Raw genomic sequence first — 18,467 nt, 5'->3', positions numbered from 1 at the left:
TGGGATCTTCATTTGTCTCTATTAACCCTATATTTTTTCTAATCAAATAATGTATGTTATCTTAAACATAGCCAAGATTCCCATTAAGAACTCTGGCCTTATGAGATGCCACGGAAGTTTTCATAAAGCAGTGGACCAAATTTCTTGCCTTTTACTCAAAGCAAAGTAACCTGGGCTATAAATTTACTCTTATAGGTGCTTCTGTCATTTTGAGTTGTTTGGCATCTTAGCCCATAGGTGAGGTATAGGTGCATTTGCACTGAACAGAGTCTCACTAATAGTGAGGAAGGAGACAGAAATGATCAGAAACAGAAGAACTTCAGGAAGAGTCATTTTTAGTTAGTGCGAAGACGCTACACCTAGGATCTTTCTATGGAAAGTTCTTTTTTAGAGTATATGTTTATAATTATGATCCTGAGTAACCAATAGAAGGTTAAATTATACTCAAAATACTGTATGTAAGAAGGCAGGACAGTGTCTAATTTAAAAAAAAAAGGATTTCCGGGGCCACCCCAGTGGTGTTGTGGTTAAGTTCTCATGCTCTGCTTTAGCAGCCAGGGGTTCAGATTCTGGGTGTGGAACCCACACACTGCTCATCAAGCCATGCTGTGGCAGCATCCCGCATACGAAGTGGAGGAAGATTGGCACAGATGTTAGCTCAAGGTCACTCTTCCTCACCAAAAAAAAAAAAGAATTTCCAATTCCTAAGATTTTTTTTTATTTGCTAATCTAAGGGATAAGCTTCAGTGAACCTGGAAAATTGACCTATATGTAGATGAGTTTTTTTGTCAGTGTAAGAAAGTGTACAGTAGGATGATAAGGAGTTCAGTTCTCATGCCTCCTCACTGAAACAAATTTGCTATGAAAATAGTTTTGGGGAACTGCCTCAGAAATTGTAGTAGTGCCAATAAAGATGTGCGTCATAGCACTAGTGCAGAATCTGAGTGTCACTGAGTGCTAATTCAGACAGCTTTACTCTTTCCTTAATTAAAGGGAATTCGTACATTATTTCCACCCCCACAATTCACGACATATCCCAAAGAACGTCATGAATAAAATAAAATAAATTAAAAGCAACCAGAATACAGGTATTCATTTCACTACTTGCTTCAGCTAAGACTTACCACAGAGATATGGTAGTGATCCCATATGAAAGCTGAAGACTTAAGGGATTAAATTAGCTTCTTAGAAACTTTTATTTATTATAACTTTATAATAAAGCGCTTTTTTCCCCAGAGGAAATATGCTTTGTAAATCTTTTGAAATATTTGTTATAGACCATGCGCAGTCAACCCCAGGAAAGTAGTACTCTTTTGCACTTTGTTGAATTTCCTTCATGCTTTAATTGGTTTAGTCTATATATTTGTTGTATTTACTGCATCAGTGCCGTGTGGGAAAATTCTGATAACAATTTAGTCTTCCTTCCAACCTACTTATTCTTTTCTTAACAGTGTTGTATTAATCAAGATTTTCCAGGGAAACAGAACCATTAAGATTATATATTTATTTGTTTACACACACACACACACACACACACACACACACAAGGGGAGAGAGAGAGAGAGGGTGAAAAAGAAAAAGATATGGTATTGGCTCACGTGACTGGAGACAAGAGGTCCCACAGTCTGCTGTCTGCATGCAGAGTGGAGACCCAGGAAAGCTGGTGGTGTAGTTGGAAGGCCTGAGAGCAGGAGAGCTGATGGTGTGGATGCCATTCTGAGTCTGAAGGCATGAGAACCCGGAGCACTGAGGACAGGAAAAGATCAATGTCCCAGCTCAAGCAGCCAGGCAGAGAGCAAATTCAACCTTCCTCCATCTTTTTATTCTATTCAGGCCCTCAGTGTATTGGGTAATGCCCATCCACTTTGGGGAATGCTGTCTGCTTTAATCAGTTCACCAATTTAAATGCTGATCTCTTCTAGAAACACCTTCACAGACACTCCCAGAAATAATGTTAAGCCTGACATCTGGGCACCCCTTAGCCCACTCAAGTTGACATATGAAATTAATCATCACAAGTGTGCATTATTTTAAAAAGTACCTCCAATAAATTTCTAGAAATGCTTACACTTAGATATCCTGTCACATGCATTATTTCTGGCATGTTTCTCCAAATGTCTTGGTAACTCCATTGTCTGATACTGTGATAATTGGCTGCCTGGCCCTGGGAACCCTGGTGTTCTTTTGTGTTAATGTGAGTAGAGTCCCACTTTCCGCAGGATATGGTGTAGACATAGTGAGGTTGATAGGGATTCAGCATAGCAGGAGATGATTGTGAGAGGCTCAGAGCAGAGAGACCTAAATTTATTTGTAAGGAGATCTTGAGGTGATCTGAGTGCCTCACTCTGTTATACATTCAAACTGAGTTTTCTCAGGAGACTTTGGCTTATTTGTTTCCTGGGCTCATTTTTAAACTTTTCTTCCAAAATAAGAATGATGTAGATTTCTAGCAGAAATATCTCCTCCCCCTTTAAGATATATACTCTTTAAATGGCTTCAGTGCATGTAGGTTTTGGCGACTAAGAATGTAAGCTTTGGAACTGCAAATGAAAGACTGTTTTCCATAGACTTCCCAAGCTTTCATTGGAAAAAATTCTCTACGTACCTTTAACAAATGTACAAAAGTTACCAAAGTTAAGTAATAATATGTATGTGCAAAGGCTTGGTATGAGCTCTTGTCCCTTTCTTGATTCAAGAATATGTGTCTTAAGTCTCAAATCTAGTTGTAAAGCAGTTAAGAAAATTGAGGGTTTTATGAGATGGAAGTAAAAAACAAGAGACTTAACATGTTCAGGTGAAAAGCTAAACCAAGACTTTTTGTTTGTTTTTAAGTGAGGGGCCTGATTCTTTAACTTTCCAGTTTTTCTCTTGATCAAGGGCTGTAATTAGTGTCATGACTGAGAAATTTTAACAGCATCAAGAGAAAGGTGGTCAAAGTGAGAGTTTTAGGTACAAAATCCTGATTGGATTAAACCCATTTGTTAGCATTGGTTGGATATGGAGTAACAAGAAAGAAAAGAGAGAAGCACATAGATACGACTATTTAAAAGAGGTGCATCATTTTGTTGTGACTCCTTTTGTTTAAATTACCAGCGATCTGGTTGCTAGAGCAGTAGGACCCTTTTGCGTTCTTACTTTATTTGGCTTATTCATGCAGTTTGGTGCTGTTGACTACTCTGGCCTTGCAGCTTTCTTCCCTTGACTTCTACCACACCCTTCTCCCTTGAGTTTTTTCCCCTTACTTCTCTGACTGTTCCCTCTTAGATCTCCTTTGAGTATGTACTCTTAAGTTTGATGTTCCTCTGGGTTTTCTGTTCACCTCTCTCCTTTTTCATAATGCTTTTGCACATTATTTTTAAAGATATTACCCACTCTTGATAGTGATACCTACATTAAAACACATATTATTAACAGCTGTATTTCTGCTTACACCTCAATCTAAACCCATCTTTCTCACTTGATTGCTAGACTTCCTCCTCCTTGTTTATTTTCTTTTCTTGGTGAATATCAGCATCGACCAGTTTCTGAAACCAAAGAAAAGATGTAATTTTAAGTGGAATGGTGGTGATATGCACAGCAGGATACATAAAGCTTAGGTTTTTAGAGACATGATTATTTTTTCTGTTCTTTTTAGGGTATGTGCAAGGAATGAGTGACTTACTATCCCCTCTTTTATATGTGATGGAAAACGAAGTGGATGCCTTTTGGTGCTTTGCCTCCTACATGGACCAAATGGTAAAAAGAGAGATTCCTTCCTTTAATCAAACTAATTTAGAAAATTTTAGTTGTATAATCTTATTATATAAGATTGATGTTCATATTTAGCCAATTAAGATGTAACTTAAAAAAAATTGCTCCATGTTGTTCATTTGTTTCTTTTCTAAATAGTCTTTTCAAGAGGCTTGAAAGTACTGCATTGTTTTTAGTACAGAAAGTAGATGGCAAGTGCCTGTGGAAGAGGAATAATCAGGATTTAATATCAGCAAATTCTATGTTCTGTAGAAGAGCCAAGAGCCATGAGTCATTATAGAATATTGATGAAATAGATGAATTCAGTTCTTGTGAAGTAGTTGAACGTTCATCTCATCTGTTTCAGAGATAAAGCTTAGTCATGCCGAGTAATATCCTTACCTTTTGTGAACATTTTGGGTTTTGTTATTATAGTAACTAACTTTTCTCCAGATGTGTTTCAACTATTTGTAATGCTGACACTCTCTTAGAACTTCGCTCTTATTTTCTCAGAAGCATGTGATTATTAGAGTTGAACTATGTTTACATGTACATATTATTACAAAGAACATTTTATTATCGTTGATAGATCTTGAAGACAGAGTTCTAGAATAATAGTACAGAGGGTATTATCAGGGAAATATAGTGGAACAGTCTTTTCAAGTAATCTGTTAGGAAGAAAAAAAAAAAGCAGAGGGGCTAAGAGTAGGTAAAGGCACAGGAAATCCAAAGACCTGACTACATAGGTCATTGTACTGTGTCAAAATAAAGCTAATAAACTTGATGCTGGGCCTTGACGTTGGATATTGAAATGGCTTGCTTCCAAGGGGATAAGAATTTTGAGTATGTAATCATATAAAATGTTCCCCCTGAGTTTAACTCAGAGTTTCTGGGATACAGATGTGAAATTTGGAAGTGATACTCTTCTCCTTTTTGATTACTTTTATTCTTCCCCTCTTGTTTGCCTCTTGTTCTTTCCCCGTCCAATTGTCCAATTTGTCCAACTTTTATCTAGTTCCTCAAGTCTCTTATCCCTGCTTCCAAGTCATCTTCACTTCTAGTCTTTTCCAAATGTATATTTGATAAGATTTGATAATTTCAAAATGTTCTTTTACTATTAAGTTAATAAATATTCAAATTATGTAGTCTTTTACCATGAATTAATGTTTTTGGATTATTTGGAAAGGTTATTAATTGCGGTAATCTGGTAATATCATAGTTTGTCTTCCTTGCCTGTTTGATTGATTGATTTTACCTGCCTTCTTAGTTCCAATTACTCCCAAGTGGTCTAGAAACCTGAGACATTTGTTATAAAGGTCTGTACAACTCATACTAACTGTATAAAAACTGTTGTCTTCCTTCCTTGTGTTTTTGTTGTTTATCCTCTTTTCACTAGAGCTAGTACATCCTTGATAAAGGGGTCATGTCTTTGTTTAACTGGTTCTCTGGTATGCTTCCAAAATTTTCCTAATGGCTGACGTGAGGTTTTTGTTCAAGAGATTTTTGTAGAATACACACGTATTTTCCCAGTGCTTGGTTTAGACCTCTCCTTATGTAGATATTCCAGAAGTACTAACATGAACATACTGCATTTAGTTTTTTAAAATAATTGTTTTCATAACACTGAGGCAATATTGGCACATTCCAGTATATTGGCTTATGATGCCAAATACATAGATACATGCATACATGTGCATGTATTTGCATCTCAGATGTGAAGACTACTTTCTGAACATCTTTAATGCGCACTTTGCAGTCTATTTGTCATTTTTGTGTATGAAAGCTCAAGTTCTTTTTTCTGTCTTTTTCACAGTAAATATTCTCTGTGTTTACCTTTTCCATTGAGGATGGTCTGGGGATTTTTCTAAAAAGATCTCTTAATATATTGTTTACTAACATTTTTTTCCATAACATGTGAACAAAAGGGGAATATGTTGTGATAAAAATAATCTGCACAGTTATTTTCCACTGCATTGCTTTTGTTTTGGTGTCGTTAAGTCTCTACTGCTGTTGTTGGATTCCTTTTTGTTTTACAGCTTTATTTTATGTAAGTTTTTATTTCTTTTGTGATGGCTGAACCTAATGTCTATAGATTTACTTTTGTTGATATTTACTCGCATCTAATGTAGGTCTAGGTATAGACTTGGTCTATTAGGGAAATATTTGCAAAGTTATCTGATGAACTTGCTTATACCCACCATCCATTTTGTTTACAGATGTGCATATGTACATATGCATATATATGTATATGTATGCACACATGTTTATTCACAGATACAGTTGAAACCTTTATATAGCCATTGTTGATCTCATTCCCTCTTCTCCAGGAGTAGCTACTTCTCTGAAGTTGGCTTCTATCATTTGGATGTGCTTCTTTTTAGAGCAGAGTGGGTAACAGTGGCTGTGCTGTGTTGGTACACCCAAGCCAATTCTAACCTTTGGCTGTGTCGCAACAAAAATTATGCTGTTAATAAAAGAATTAATTCTGCTTTTCCCCTACAGGTCCATGTGGTAAATGTGAAGAAACTATATCCCAAAGGCTTGTGTTAGTCTACTAAACTAGTTTTTTAAATCATTAAAGAGAAACTAGTTTATTGAGAATTAGTAGCCTGTAATTTTTTTTTTTTTTACCAAGAATGAATGACTTCTAATCTGATAAGATACTTCTAATAAAGGATTTTCTTGCCTCTAAAACTGGAAAAGAAATGTGAAGGAGAGGATCTTGTTCTTAGACTTTTCACAAGGGTTAGCATAATAGGCCACCATAGAGGGATTGGAGCACTTGAGTTAAAGGGATCAGAATTGTCTAAGAAGCCTTGCATTTATTTTGGTTCCCTGCCCCTCCCAGCTCACCCTGCCCTCGTCTGAAGTGTTGATAGGGAATCTCCTCAACATTGAAGGTTAAGTCAAGTAAACCACAGCAATTCTCAAACTTTATGATCTCAGGACCCCTTCACATTCTTAAATATTATTGAGGACCCCAAGAGCTTCTGTTTATGTGGGTTATATTTATTGATGTTTATCATATGAAAAATTAATACTGAGAAATTCATAAATATTTACTAATAAGAGTAAACGTATTACATCTTAACATCAGTAACATTTTTTAATGAAAAGTAACTTCTCCTAAACAAAATTTATTGAGAAGAGGGATTGTTTTACATTTCCCATTTTCTTTAATGTCTAGGTTAATGGAACACAGCTGGATTTTCACATCTGCTGTTGTTTTCAGTTTATTGTGAAATCACACATCATATGTATAGCCTTTACACTTGTCGGAAAATTTAAAGTGCAAAATGCATATAGTGTTTTACTATTATCGTGAGAATGGTTTTGACTTCACAGATTCCCTAATGTCATCAAATCTGAAAAATAATTGTTAATGCTGTAAATTAAGATATATATTAAAGCTAAAATTAATTCTATTTCATGTAATAATTTGAATAAATATTTAACAATGGAAATGATTTGATACAAGTTTATTTCCCAAATGTGTGTTCCTTTCACTGGGTCTGTTATTCTCTTTGAAAAATAAGTATATCAGTCAATCTAGAGCTGCATTCTTCTTTAGCTAAGTCAAATGAATAGAGGGGAAAAAATAATCCTTAGTTTGAGACCAAGGATTCACTTTCTTTCCTTTCTAATGTTGCTTTAGCTTCTTATAGTTGCGATTTTTTAATATAATCAGTGCATATAAGTCCACCTTTTGTCCTTAGATCATGGTTTAGTTATCAGTGAATATATACTGTAAAATATTTATTATTTATTATATTACTTATGTGGTAACATTTGTTTCCTTTTAAAGCATCAGAATTTTGAAGAGCAAATGCAAGGCATGAAGACCCAGCTAATTCAGCTAAGTACCTTGCTTCGGTTGTTGGACAGTGGATTTTGCAGTTACTTAGGTAAGTTTAGTGAATCAAAACTATACCCAGCAAATTGTAGGGTAATACATAGGAAAAACGTAAAGAACTCTTTTAAAGACATAGGTATTCTACCGCCGTTGCCTGGGTTCCTTTGAGGAATAAGAGTGGAACCAAATTGTCTTTGTATAATTCTGCTTTGAAACAGTTTATTCATAAAAGAAATTATTTGTTGTTATTAGGTGTTTTACTTTTAAAGAAGTTAGCCTGCAAATTTGAATTGTTTCCTTGAATTAGTAGAAGGCAGTTAAATTTATAGGACTTGTAGTAGTCTACAATGCATAAAAAAAATTTGAGTTTGAAATAGGTTCACTGTATTCTGAGATAATTAGCATAAGAGTAAGCCATATATACATTTTTTCTTCTGTATAGAATCTCAGGACTCTGGATACCTTTATTTTTGCTTCAGATGGCTTTTAATCAGATTTAAAAGGGAATTTAGTTTTCTAGATATTCTTCGATTATGGGAGGTAAGTTCTTAAATTATTATACAAATGTAATATTTATTATGGAAAGAAACAAATTTATTTTATAGAGTATAAATGGATTATAATAGCCTAACTGAAATTTCTAAAGCAATTATGCTCCAAAATTCTGATAGTTTTGTAGTCTCTCCTTAAAAATTAGTGATCTGGAACTGAATTTCTGGTCTTCTGGTCTTTGGAGCTTTTTTGTATAAATCATAATCCTTCTGAGAGTTGGAGCCAGTCGGTTTCCTGGAAGCAGTTGTCTAGACCATTTGTGCCCGTGTTCTCTCCCTGGGAGACTTGACTTTCTGTGAGGCTCAGCTGCATCCTGATGTAGATTGTATAGAGTTCAAGGAAGTTTTGACAAGACGGTCAGTTGAGATGTCACATTATTTGTAGTCTGAGGTATGGGAGGGAGCCAGCTTGTCTTTTGCTTTTTTAAAGAAATTTAAGTTAGAGCAAAATACTAAGAGTAGTATAACAATACTAAGAATAATATAACAAGAATATAACATGTGTGAACATTTTGCCATATTTACTTCTAATGTTTTCTCTTTTTTCCCAAGGAAAAAAATGAAAGATATAGCTGACATCTTTTTTAATCACAACTCCAAGTCCCATTTCCTTCTCCCCAGCTCTAGAGGATATTCATGATCATGCTTTTGGTGTATATCCTTTTACTTCCTTGTGCACCCAGGGCAACTCTTGATGAAAAACAGAAAATTATTATTTTCTTCTCAAATATCTGTTAATTATTAACAGATCAATGTGCTTTAAAAATAGCATATGGGTATAATGGCTGCTGTCTTCTTTTATAAAGGATTACAGAGTTTCTCCCAAGGAAAGAATGGGAGAGAGAATCCATTTCAGTAATAGATACTTACACAGTGGAACCCCAGTGCCATCTGAGGCTTTTGCACCTGAAAATTGATTCCTATACTTTTGGTGACTCTGCTACCTTAGAGAAAGTGATGCTCTGATTGAGGGACCACTGCTTTCTGGAGGATCACTTCCTTTGTTTGAACTTAGAAGTAAAATGCACATGTTCTTGCCCTGGAATCATGTTTTAAAGTTCATCAACCTTGTTAAATTAGTATCTCAACTTCTTTTTTAGAGGATGAATTGAGAATATTGTTACCACATAGCTAGAATAACTCCTCAATCTGTGTTTATCAAATAAATTGGAAATTTTAATGAAACCTTTGAGGATAATTGCATTGTGATTAAACTTCCAGAAACTGAATTTAGTCTGAAAATTGTTCAACTTGATTTTCTGCTAGTGAAAGAAGTACAAATATTTCAGATGTACTTTAATAGTATTGTTTATGTGGGTCTTTTTATGTCTCCAGAAGAGACATTGTTAGGTACATTAACCAGAGGGAAATTAAGGCCTTAAATTTGAGAGCATTACCTATATTTAGTCAGAAATGCAGCTATTAATCAAACGTTTCATATGTTTGGGTATAAATTTTGGGTAGTCGATTCAGTTTTTCTCACAATCAGGGATAGTCTGACTTACCTAATATGATGTTTAGAAGGTAGAGCTATCTCTGGGTGTTTTTGATTCCATGTGCTGTATAACTGAATTTTTTTTTTTATTCCCAGGATTTAGCTTTTTTCCCTCCCCCAGATACTGAAGATGATTTAAAGTGAGAAACTGAAGGTTCAGAAAAATAGTGAAAATGCCTCTAACCCTTACACCTTAAACTTAAGCTCAGGTTGTGACCTTTTAATTAATACCATGTATCATGTTGGTTAGGCTCAGTGGTGTGCTTATTGTAGTTACCTAAGGAGCCACATTTGGAATTCATCATATTCCCATAATGTTAAACTTGATGTTAGTTAGTAGGTAAAGGTAAGACTTCCCTTCCCCACCCTTCATTTCCTAACTAGGAAAACAGTGGATTACCCCATCTAGGCAACTTCTGCTTTGTATAGAAGTCATTCAGAGTTCAGCATTGTATCTGTGAGGATGATATTTTAGAATTGATAGAGTTTACTAAATAGTTGTTCTGTTTTTTGTAGGTCATGTGGACTGAGCTACCTTGTAAAAATTTCCATCTTCTTCTCTGTTGTGCTATTCTGGAATCAGAAAAGCAGCAAATAATGGAAAAGCATTATGGCTTTAATGAAATACTTAAGGTAATTATTCCTTTAATTTAGATTTTAATATTTGGCTCTTTCCTCTGTTTGGTGGTACTGATAGACAAAACGTTTCCTTGGAGCTTTATTGAATTCTTTGAGTGACTTAAATGTCATCAGTAACACTTAGTACTAGAGCTGACTCTCTGAGAATGACAGTTCAACAAATATGCGTTGGCCAGTTATTTTTACCTGGTTAATTAGGAAGAAAAGGAAATTCAACAGATTTCCTTTATGTTTAGTTTTCTAAAAGAATAATTGTGTTTTGCTTATAACTTTGGGATAGTAGACCTGGGACAGCTGCTGGATTTAATGTTGCATAAGCTTATTAGCCATTTTTTAGCTTTAAAACTTGAAGTAATCTAATGAAAGATATAGTGAATTTCCTGTTTATTTGTATTATGTGAATATTTTTATTTTAAGGATTTTATCTGCAGTGAAATATAACTGACAATAAATTAGTAGGATATAGTAGTGCTTTCAGTTCGGATTATCATTTTATTTTATTGATTCATTTTAGCATATCAATGAATTGTCCATGAAAATTGATGTGGAAGGTGTACTATGCAAGGCAGAAGCAATTTCTCTACAGATGGCAAAATGCAAGGTATACAGTGTTTGAAGTAATGAGAAGATTTTTTGTTTGTTTTTGGTGGGTTGAGGTAAAGAAAAGTTTTCTTCTTAGAAATAAAATAAATGGCAGTTTTAGCAAGTTGAAGGCAGACACAAAGCATTGACTGGCATTTGATTTACCATTACAGATTTACAGCACTTAATTGAAAACAGTTGATTAAGTATGCTAGATAGGAAGCATATAATAATAAGACAAAATGGCAAAAGTAATGAAAACATTTCTGCAACAACTAAAGAGGCTGTAGAATTTAACCGTTGATATATTACACAATTGAATTAGTGAGCACAGAATAGGACCTCGTGTTAGATATGTAGTACCCCCAGATAAAGACATGCTAATCAGAAACAATTAAATGGATAGTATTTAGTCTAGATCATTATATTTGTATCAGTGACGCTCTCAATTATTTCTAAAAACAAGGCAAATTTGTTGTATTATCTGAATTCAAACCAAATCATTATACTTTTGATGTATTTTGTTTTTTGTATTTTAATGAGAATTTTTATTTGGTCTTTGTGTCATTTCTTCATGGTTCCAAATACTTAACTTTGGTTCAATTCTACAGATGTTCATTTGATAGCTTTTTGTTCCAAACATGCCAGTGAGAAACTTCTTACCTTTAAGGAACCTCTGTGTTTTGAGGGGGAAAGACTGTGTAAATAAGGAGAGTGAAATAAATGCTAAATATCAGGAAACAATGTTTGTAAGAGGGTGGGGTGGGGTAGAGAGTAATTTGGAATAGAAGATCAGGGAACCTCTTATGAAAAAAAGTGGTTAGGATTTCATGTGGAGTGGAGAAAGATTTGAGAGGGTACATAACGATGACTGCTAGAACAAATCTTCAGATTCTGGAATCGGTGTCGTCTTGAGTAGAAGTGTTATTCTGTGATTACTTTTCCTCTGTAGTGAATGATGGTTTTGTGTTTGATTTTTCATATTCAGGAATTGCCACAAGCAGTTTGTGAGATCCTTGGGCTTCAGGACAGTGAAGTTACAACACCAGATTCAGACACTGGTGAAGATGAAAATGCTGGCATGACTAGTTGTCCTGCATCTGCATTTCAGAGTAACTCCTTGCCAGCACTTGCTGCCAGTGGAGCCAGAGCTGACAACCCAACACAAACACCAATGTCCCCAAATGTCAGCAGATTAACACCTGCATGATCATTTGCTTAATTTTTGAAGAGACACTTTGTTGCAACTTTTTTTCAAATACTTGAAAGGTGGAAATTTAAAATCTTGGTATTGATCATGCTTTAAGGTTTATGGAAAGAAAGTGTACTGATGTTTTTGCATTAAAGCTTTACAAAGATTTAAACTAATTATTTTTGTAGTTACTTCTACCAGATAGCCTTTTTTTCCCAGTAACATTCCTTAGTATTTTTATAGCCAAGTACAGATTATTTTCTTGCTGATGAACTGGAATTGGATAAATATTGCAAGTGGATGAGATGGAAATTATGCACTTTGAAAAACATTCACTTTGTTTACTCTAAGTTTGGTGGGTTTTGGATTTGATCAAATTAAAGGTTGAGGCTTTCTATAGCATTCTGAGCTGAGAAGTAGATTGTTGTCCAGTGACAAGATTCTCTTGTTTGTTTTTCTCTATTGTTTACAGCAATACTCAGCTTAAATATTTATGCTGGTTGAATGTGATTTAAATTGGACATTTTCATCAATGCAATTTAATGTGTAGATATTTCAACCATAGAAAGTGGATTGGCAGTATATTTTTACATTGAACTTTTCTTCACTTGTATATAAAGACTATATACGTACTTATTTATGAGTATAAGAAAAGATAAGCATATTTTCTTTAACTGAATAAACTTGACTTGATTTATATAACCTGATTTCACAAAGTTAATACATAGCTTCAATATGAGATCTTTTTCAAAACTATTTTCTTAACCACACATTTATTTCATGAGACCACATTCAACCCTGTACCTGGTGTAATTTTAAAATTAACTGCTTGTAACCTCACTTTACTAATGATGTTTATTATCTTTCCTAATAATGCATTAACTGATTCATCAGGTCTTTAAATTTTCATAAAATACTCCTTGCAAAAAGCTTATGTCAAAAATTTCAGTGTACTATCACGAGTCTCAAAATAATACTTTTTTATATATGAACAAAGCTGTTGTTTTTACCATGCAGTGTTGCATGATTTAATGTGGAATTAACAAAACTGATTCTGTGTTAATTGTAATTTGTTAACTCCTGTACATATCATTAAAATAAATTTGAAGTTGAAGTAGCGTTTTCAGTTAAATTACACTTAGAAAATATTCTGCTAGTTCTTCATAAGAAAGAAATCCAAGATGGACCCAGTACATCTCATGTTTTTATGTAATTGAAGCAATCATTTGAATGAGTTGTGAAAATGAGAAGAAACATGACCCTTTTTATAACCTAAAAAAAAATTTTCCTCAGGATGAAGTTGAGCCAGTGTTGCCTTAGAGGATGTCATTATCTGACTCAGTAAAGCGGCTGCCCACACTTGGTGCTAATAATGTAAAGTAAAAATTACGCAGTTCTAAATCAGTCCAGTAGATAGACTTTTTTCCCCCAGAAAGCTAGGGAACCAAATGAACTTTTTTCCTACTTGCACGTTAACTGACAATAATGACAGTAGAACCATTAGATTTTAGTTTTTAATATCATATGTATGTTATCTTTCATCAGTTAATAAGAGTAAGCCTATTCAGGGGGAAAAAAGTAAACTGATCAAAAACTCAGCATCTCTAGCCTTTCATTTCCTGCTGTTCAGGAAATTACTTAGAACATCTTGATGTTCTTCTTGTTCTTCCTGGACAGGGACTTTTGGGGAGTTTTTTCATACTACGTAATGTGATATCTATTTCAGAGTTTTAAAAATCGTAATACATTTAGTAAGTTGAACTTTTATCAAGTTTTATTAAAACTACTTGTTAAAACATTGAATTTCTATCTAGCACATTTTTGATATGGGAGTGATAATAATGCAGTGGTAGATAAAGTCTTAGATAATCAGAGTCCACAAAATCCAGTGAGCAAATACTATGTAAACGTGAGCTATTGAGATTGCTAAAATAGATAGATAGGTAAATGCGTTAGTCTAACCTTTTAAAGATTTGTTTATTTCAGTTTTCACAAGATGCTCTGTCCACACTCTGATAACATGTAAAATATTATGTGCTATATTAAGTGATATTTAAAGTTGTTAAAATTCAAGTAATTTCTAATTTAATTGTAAAAAGTATTTTCAATTCTGATATGAGTGGGAAACATTTTTGCATGGAAGAACATCTCTACTTTGATTGTTTCTTGTGTCTAGGATTCTTCATCTCTTTATATATTATGAACTCTAGTCTTGGTGATGTCTAAAGCTTTGTTGAGTAAGGAAAACAGCCTTTTGGGATAAGATAGTGATTCTTGCTGAACCTGACATTTCCAAGGACTTTTATAGATGCCGACTATTCTTACAGAAAATTCATATAATTATGCCATTATTAAAGATAGTTTGTATAAAGTAATGCAAAATGTTGATTGAAGAACCTAGAACATCATTTGACTTGTGTGCAACTATGTAACAAGGTAATATCATTCCAGCTTAGATTTCTCTACTTGGGGTTTTCAGTAGGTGCGTGAACCTCTTACTGTATTTGAAGTCTTGTGTGCATATATGCATATTTTGGAGAAGAGGTCACATAGTTTCTCAAAACCTTCTCTGATTATCCCCAAAAGTTGAGAACCATTGTTATAAATTATTTAATGTGAGAATAATAACATAATTTAGGACTCATGCTAATGACTTCATGTGCTGAACTTCAATTAAAATATCTTCAGAGTGCTCCTTCCCAATCCTTGGTCTCTATGTAATCAATCAAAATACATGTCCAAGCTATACTTCATACATATAGAATCAGAATCTTTGGAAGTGAGGTCAAGGAATCCATGTTGTCACAGGCCTCCAGCTGGTTCCTGAGCCTCCCTGAGGTCAGAGAACTGCCGTTATATGTCGTGTTTCAGGGATTAACACTTTCACTTATGGTCAAGTAGACAAGTTCCTAAGTTTTTAAAAAGTAGTTCCGTGATTTTCTAAGGTGGATTTGCCGTAGTTCTGGTCACCATTTTGAGTGGAAAGTGAGGACATTCATCTTAGCCTATTTTTTATAGATTTCCCCCTCCGTATCTTATTTTTGAAGGTAAACTTTCAGTGTCACTTGTGAACACGAAACAAGATGAAGTTTGAAATCAATCTGCAAGGTTTCCATCAGTATCTAATGTCATTACCTGATTCTAAACATCTGTATCTACTGGTACTAAAGTGTGAATACGCTACCATTTGAATGATGCAATGTATTTAGTCTGTTCTCCCTCTAGGTCCTTATACTACAGTGATTTTAAGTTGTAGATTTTTGAGGGTTGTTCCGATTACAAATATTTTTCTCATTGTTTTGTAAGTAGACTCCTATTTTTCAGGCTATTTTTTTTGACCTGGGGAGAAACAGTGTGTTGCCCTTAGATGCAAAGGTTGGGTGGACTAGGGCAGTTATACTGGACATAACTTGTGTAACTCTTTGGATATCTAAAGCACTTGTTCAGACCTTAGGAAATTACACTGTTTAAGAACTCACTGTAAAGAAAAACTGATTATAATCAAAAGTCTCTAAGAACTATCAAGAATCAGAAATCCCATAATTGCTTAATGTAGTTCAATCCCTAAAGTCGGAATGTTAGAATGATAGGTCAGCTATAAAATATGGTTTTCCTACTCAAATATCTATATAATGTGCTCCTCACGTATCTCGCTGTGTGCAAAAGAAGACAATGAAAAGAAATTCCAGTAGGCTTAGCTGTGATCATTGAGCAGTGCAGTTCCTGGTTTAGCTTTTTAAAGTAAGGCTTATTAACTTCAGAGATGGGCTTTTGCTGTGACAGTCAATAATAGATGTTCCCTATACCACACTAGTCTGATTGGAGGCACAAGACCCAACAGGTTAGTAAACGGCTTTAAAAACACAACTAAGGCTGTTTTTAGATTGCTTTAGATGTTATATGGCCTGGCTGTACAAGGGACTAGAATCTCTTCCATGGTCACAGGCTCACTTTGCAAGCCACCATGGTACTTCTCAGTGCTCAGTATTTACAATGCATACCACTATCACTGTTTGGCACAGCGTGCGGGATACACCCAAAGAAAATTTGGGCCACATGTTTTTTATTAACTGAATCAAGTGTTAAATGAGCCAAATGGAGTATTTGCTGAATAGGAAGTCGTTAGCAGTTGACAGCTTCTAACCCAAATAGATATATAAAGACTAAATTGATATGTTTTCTGAGTGAAATTGTTTAAATTCTTTTACTTTTGTACTCTTAATGGAAACAATGCTGTTACAAACACATAGATGCTCTTATATCCTCCTCTCTCCCTTCCTCCCAAAAAAGGACAAAACTCAAGATACGTTCTCTTTCACATGTCAGGGTGTAAAGAAGTTAAGTCTAAAAGTTTAATTTCGTTAAATTGCTCAATTTAAACTCGACTTCTGAATAACTGGGACAAATATTTATTCTCTTTTGGGTTACAGAGCTTTTAAGAATTCTATATAAAGGCTAATGGATTTCCCAAAGGAGGAGAAACCCAATCTTAAGGTTCTCACTACCTTCCTTCACTTCCTATTAACTAACAGTGTTTTCCAAACTAGCCTTCTAACTTTCTGTATAGTATGACTTGTCCCAAAGTTTTATTGGTTGGTGAATATAGAGGGGGAAAGAATCCCTCTCACTGACATACCTAAAAAGAGTGAGAAACCCTAGCTTCGTAAACTGCAGCTTACAGAATGGGTGGGTTAGCCTTGACAGAGGCACATCTTAGGGAAGGAATTTAAGAGTTAAAAATGCGTCAGCTAAGGCCCAACAGATTGAATTCAGATGGCAGAATCCTGGAGCCATCCCTCAGCCTCAGCAGAACCCTTTTTCCTAATCTATTCCCTTGGTCCTAACAAGACTACAACCGAAATCCTTCCAGACATGGGAATCCACATCCTCTCCCTATTTTTTTTTTTTTAAGCACCTTAGACAGATTCTTTGCCACAGAAATTCTCATCTCTTTTGGTCACTCTCTCAATTTGATTTTGCAATGCTTTTCAAATGTTTGGGTTGCTGAGTTTTCCAGCTCTGTCTTCAACTCTGTAATTCAGAATTAGACATAAAGAGGTAAGTTTCGAGGAGTGGGGGTTGATTCTGCGAGAAGGCGCGAACAGTTATGAGCGTGTCTTCTCACGGCTTCACAGTGTGGAATGAATCCATAAGAGGCCTGGCCTTCATCTAGGGGTCCCTCCTATTTTAGTCTCCTTCCTAAGCTGACTAGGTTTCTCTTAAGGACTCATGCATTGTCTGAGAACATCACTATGGAATTTTAAAAAATGTTCTATGGTCTTTGTTAAACTTGCTTTTAAAAACCATAGAAATTTTGCATGCCTTATTTTTCTTGTATTCTTATTTATCTGCTATCAATAACTTCAAGTTTCTTGGTTACAATTTAGAGTTTCTTACCTATGTAAGCACAAATCCTGAGTTGTGTTGACAGGTGATTCTTCTGGATAAACAGTACAACTTGCTTCAGACATTTGTTTCCTCAAGGAGTTCATGGAGGCTTGGGCTGGGGTGTGGACACTCGGATCACCATATAAAGTGCTCTGTGTTCTTGCCACCGATGTGGAGTTTATCCTGTAAGCTCTGGGAGTCAGACGTTGGAAAAAAATTCAGTCAAACTGCGTTGTTCGTACTAGAAAATGTCCACTGTACTTATGAATGCGAAACAAGGGTTAAACTATTTGAGCAAGAGGACAGGTTTTAGATTCAGGTAGTCATGGAAGTGAGACTCAGCAAGGTTATGTCTTCGTTTTGTGACCATAACGGTCACAAACGCTGAGCCCTCGGTTTCTCACCTGTTGGTAGGGATAATACCCCAGTTGTGAGGAGTAAATGGAGTACATATAAAACGATTAATAGAGTGCCTGGCTTGATTAAGCATTAATAAATGCTCTCATTATTATCTGGTGGCCATTAAATAGATACTGCCACAGGCCACCTTTTTCATCTTAAAGCTCTGTGGTTTGTTTTCCCTCCCAAAACATACTATCCTACAGGACCAGCCTTAGGGCACCAGTTGGTTTGTTTGCAATTGACTGAGGCTATTTTCATTTCAAATCCGAGCTGTGTATTCTGGTTTCATCTGAGCCACTGCCTCGATGACCGCAAAGTAAATCACGGTCCCCTTTGTGCTTGCAGTTTTATCCTCTTCCAATTGGGCTTAAATGTGCTTGCCTTTTATCAAGCTCCCTTTATGAAAGTTGTTATGAAAATATGATAATGAGAACACAGTGTAAGATGTATCTCATATTTTGCCTATTAATAGAGTCTGATCATTCTTAAGTCAACCCTCTTGGTCAGTACAGCAAATAATCAAAGAAATTAAAAACAAACACAAGGTATGTCTGCATTAAGCATTTGTAGCAGTATGGTAAATGATAATGTCTACAAACATTTTGTCAGGGAACAAACTGATGCCTAAGACTGTGG

The 18,467-nt window shown here is 35.1% G+C and overlaps 1 protein-coding gene across 2 annotated transcripts in view; it reads left to right on the top strand.

The window, feature by feature from the left end:
• The window catches only part of TBC1D15 (TBC1 domain family member 15), a 56,744-nt gene extending 43,589 nt beyond the window's left edge, over window positions 1-13,155 (top strand). For both annotated transcript variants that reach the window (XM_014833269.2, XM_014833270.3), the window contains 6 exons: window positions 3,635-3,735; window positions 7,535-7,634; window positions 8,025-8,122; window positions 10,145-10,261; window positions 10,782-10,868; window positions 11,838-13,155. In XM_014833269.2, coding sequence (XP_014688755.2) covers window positions 3,635-3,735; window positions 7,535-7,634; window positions 8,025-8,122; window positions 10,145-10,261; window positions 10,782-10,868; window positions 11,838-12,059 — 725 coding nt within the window. In that variant the 3' untranslated portion in view covers window positions 12,060-13,155. The remainder of the gene's footprint in view (window positions 1-3,634; window positions 3,736-7,534; window positions 7,635-8,024; window positions 8,123-10,144; window positions 10,262-10,781; window positions 10,869-11,837) is intronic.
• Window positions 13,156-18,467: the final 5,312 nt, after the last annotated feature.

The sequence above is a fragment of the Equus asinus genome, chromosome 4 (assembly GCF_041296235.1).
Source record: "Equus asinus isolate D_3611 breed Donkey chromosome 4, EquAss-T2T_v2, whole genome shotgun sequence".
In the NCBI taxonomy this organism is placed as follows: Eukaryota; Metazoa; Chordata; class Mammalia; order Perissodactyla; family Equidae; genus Equus; species Equus asinus.
The sequence above is the reverse complement of the archived record's forward strand: the minus strand, read 5'-3'. Positions and strand labels throughout refer to the sequence as shown.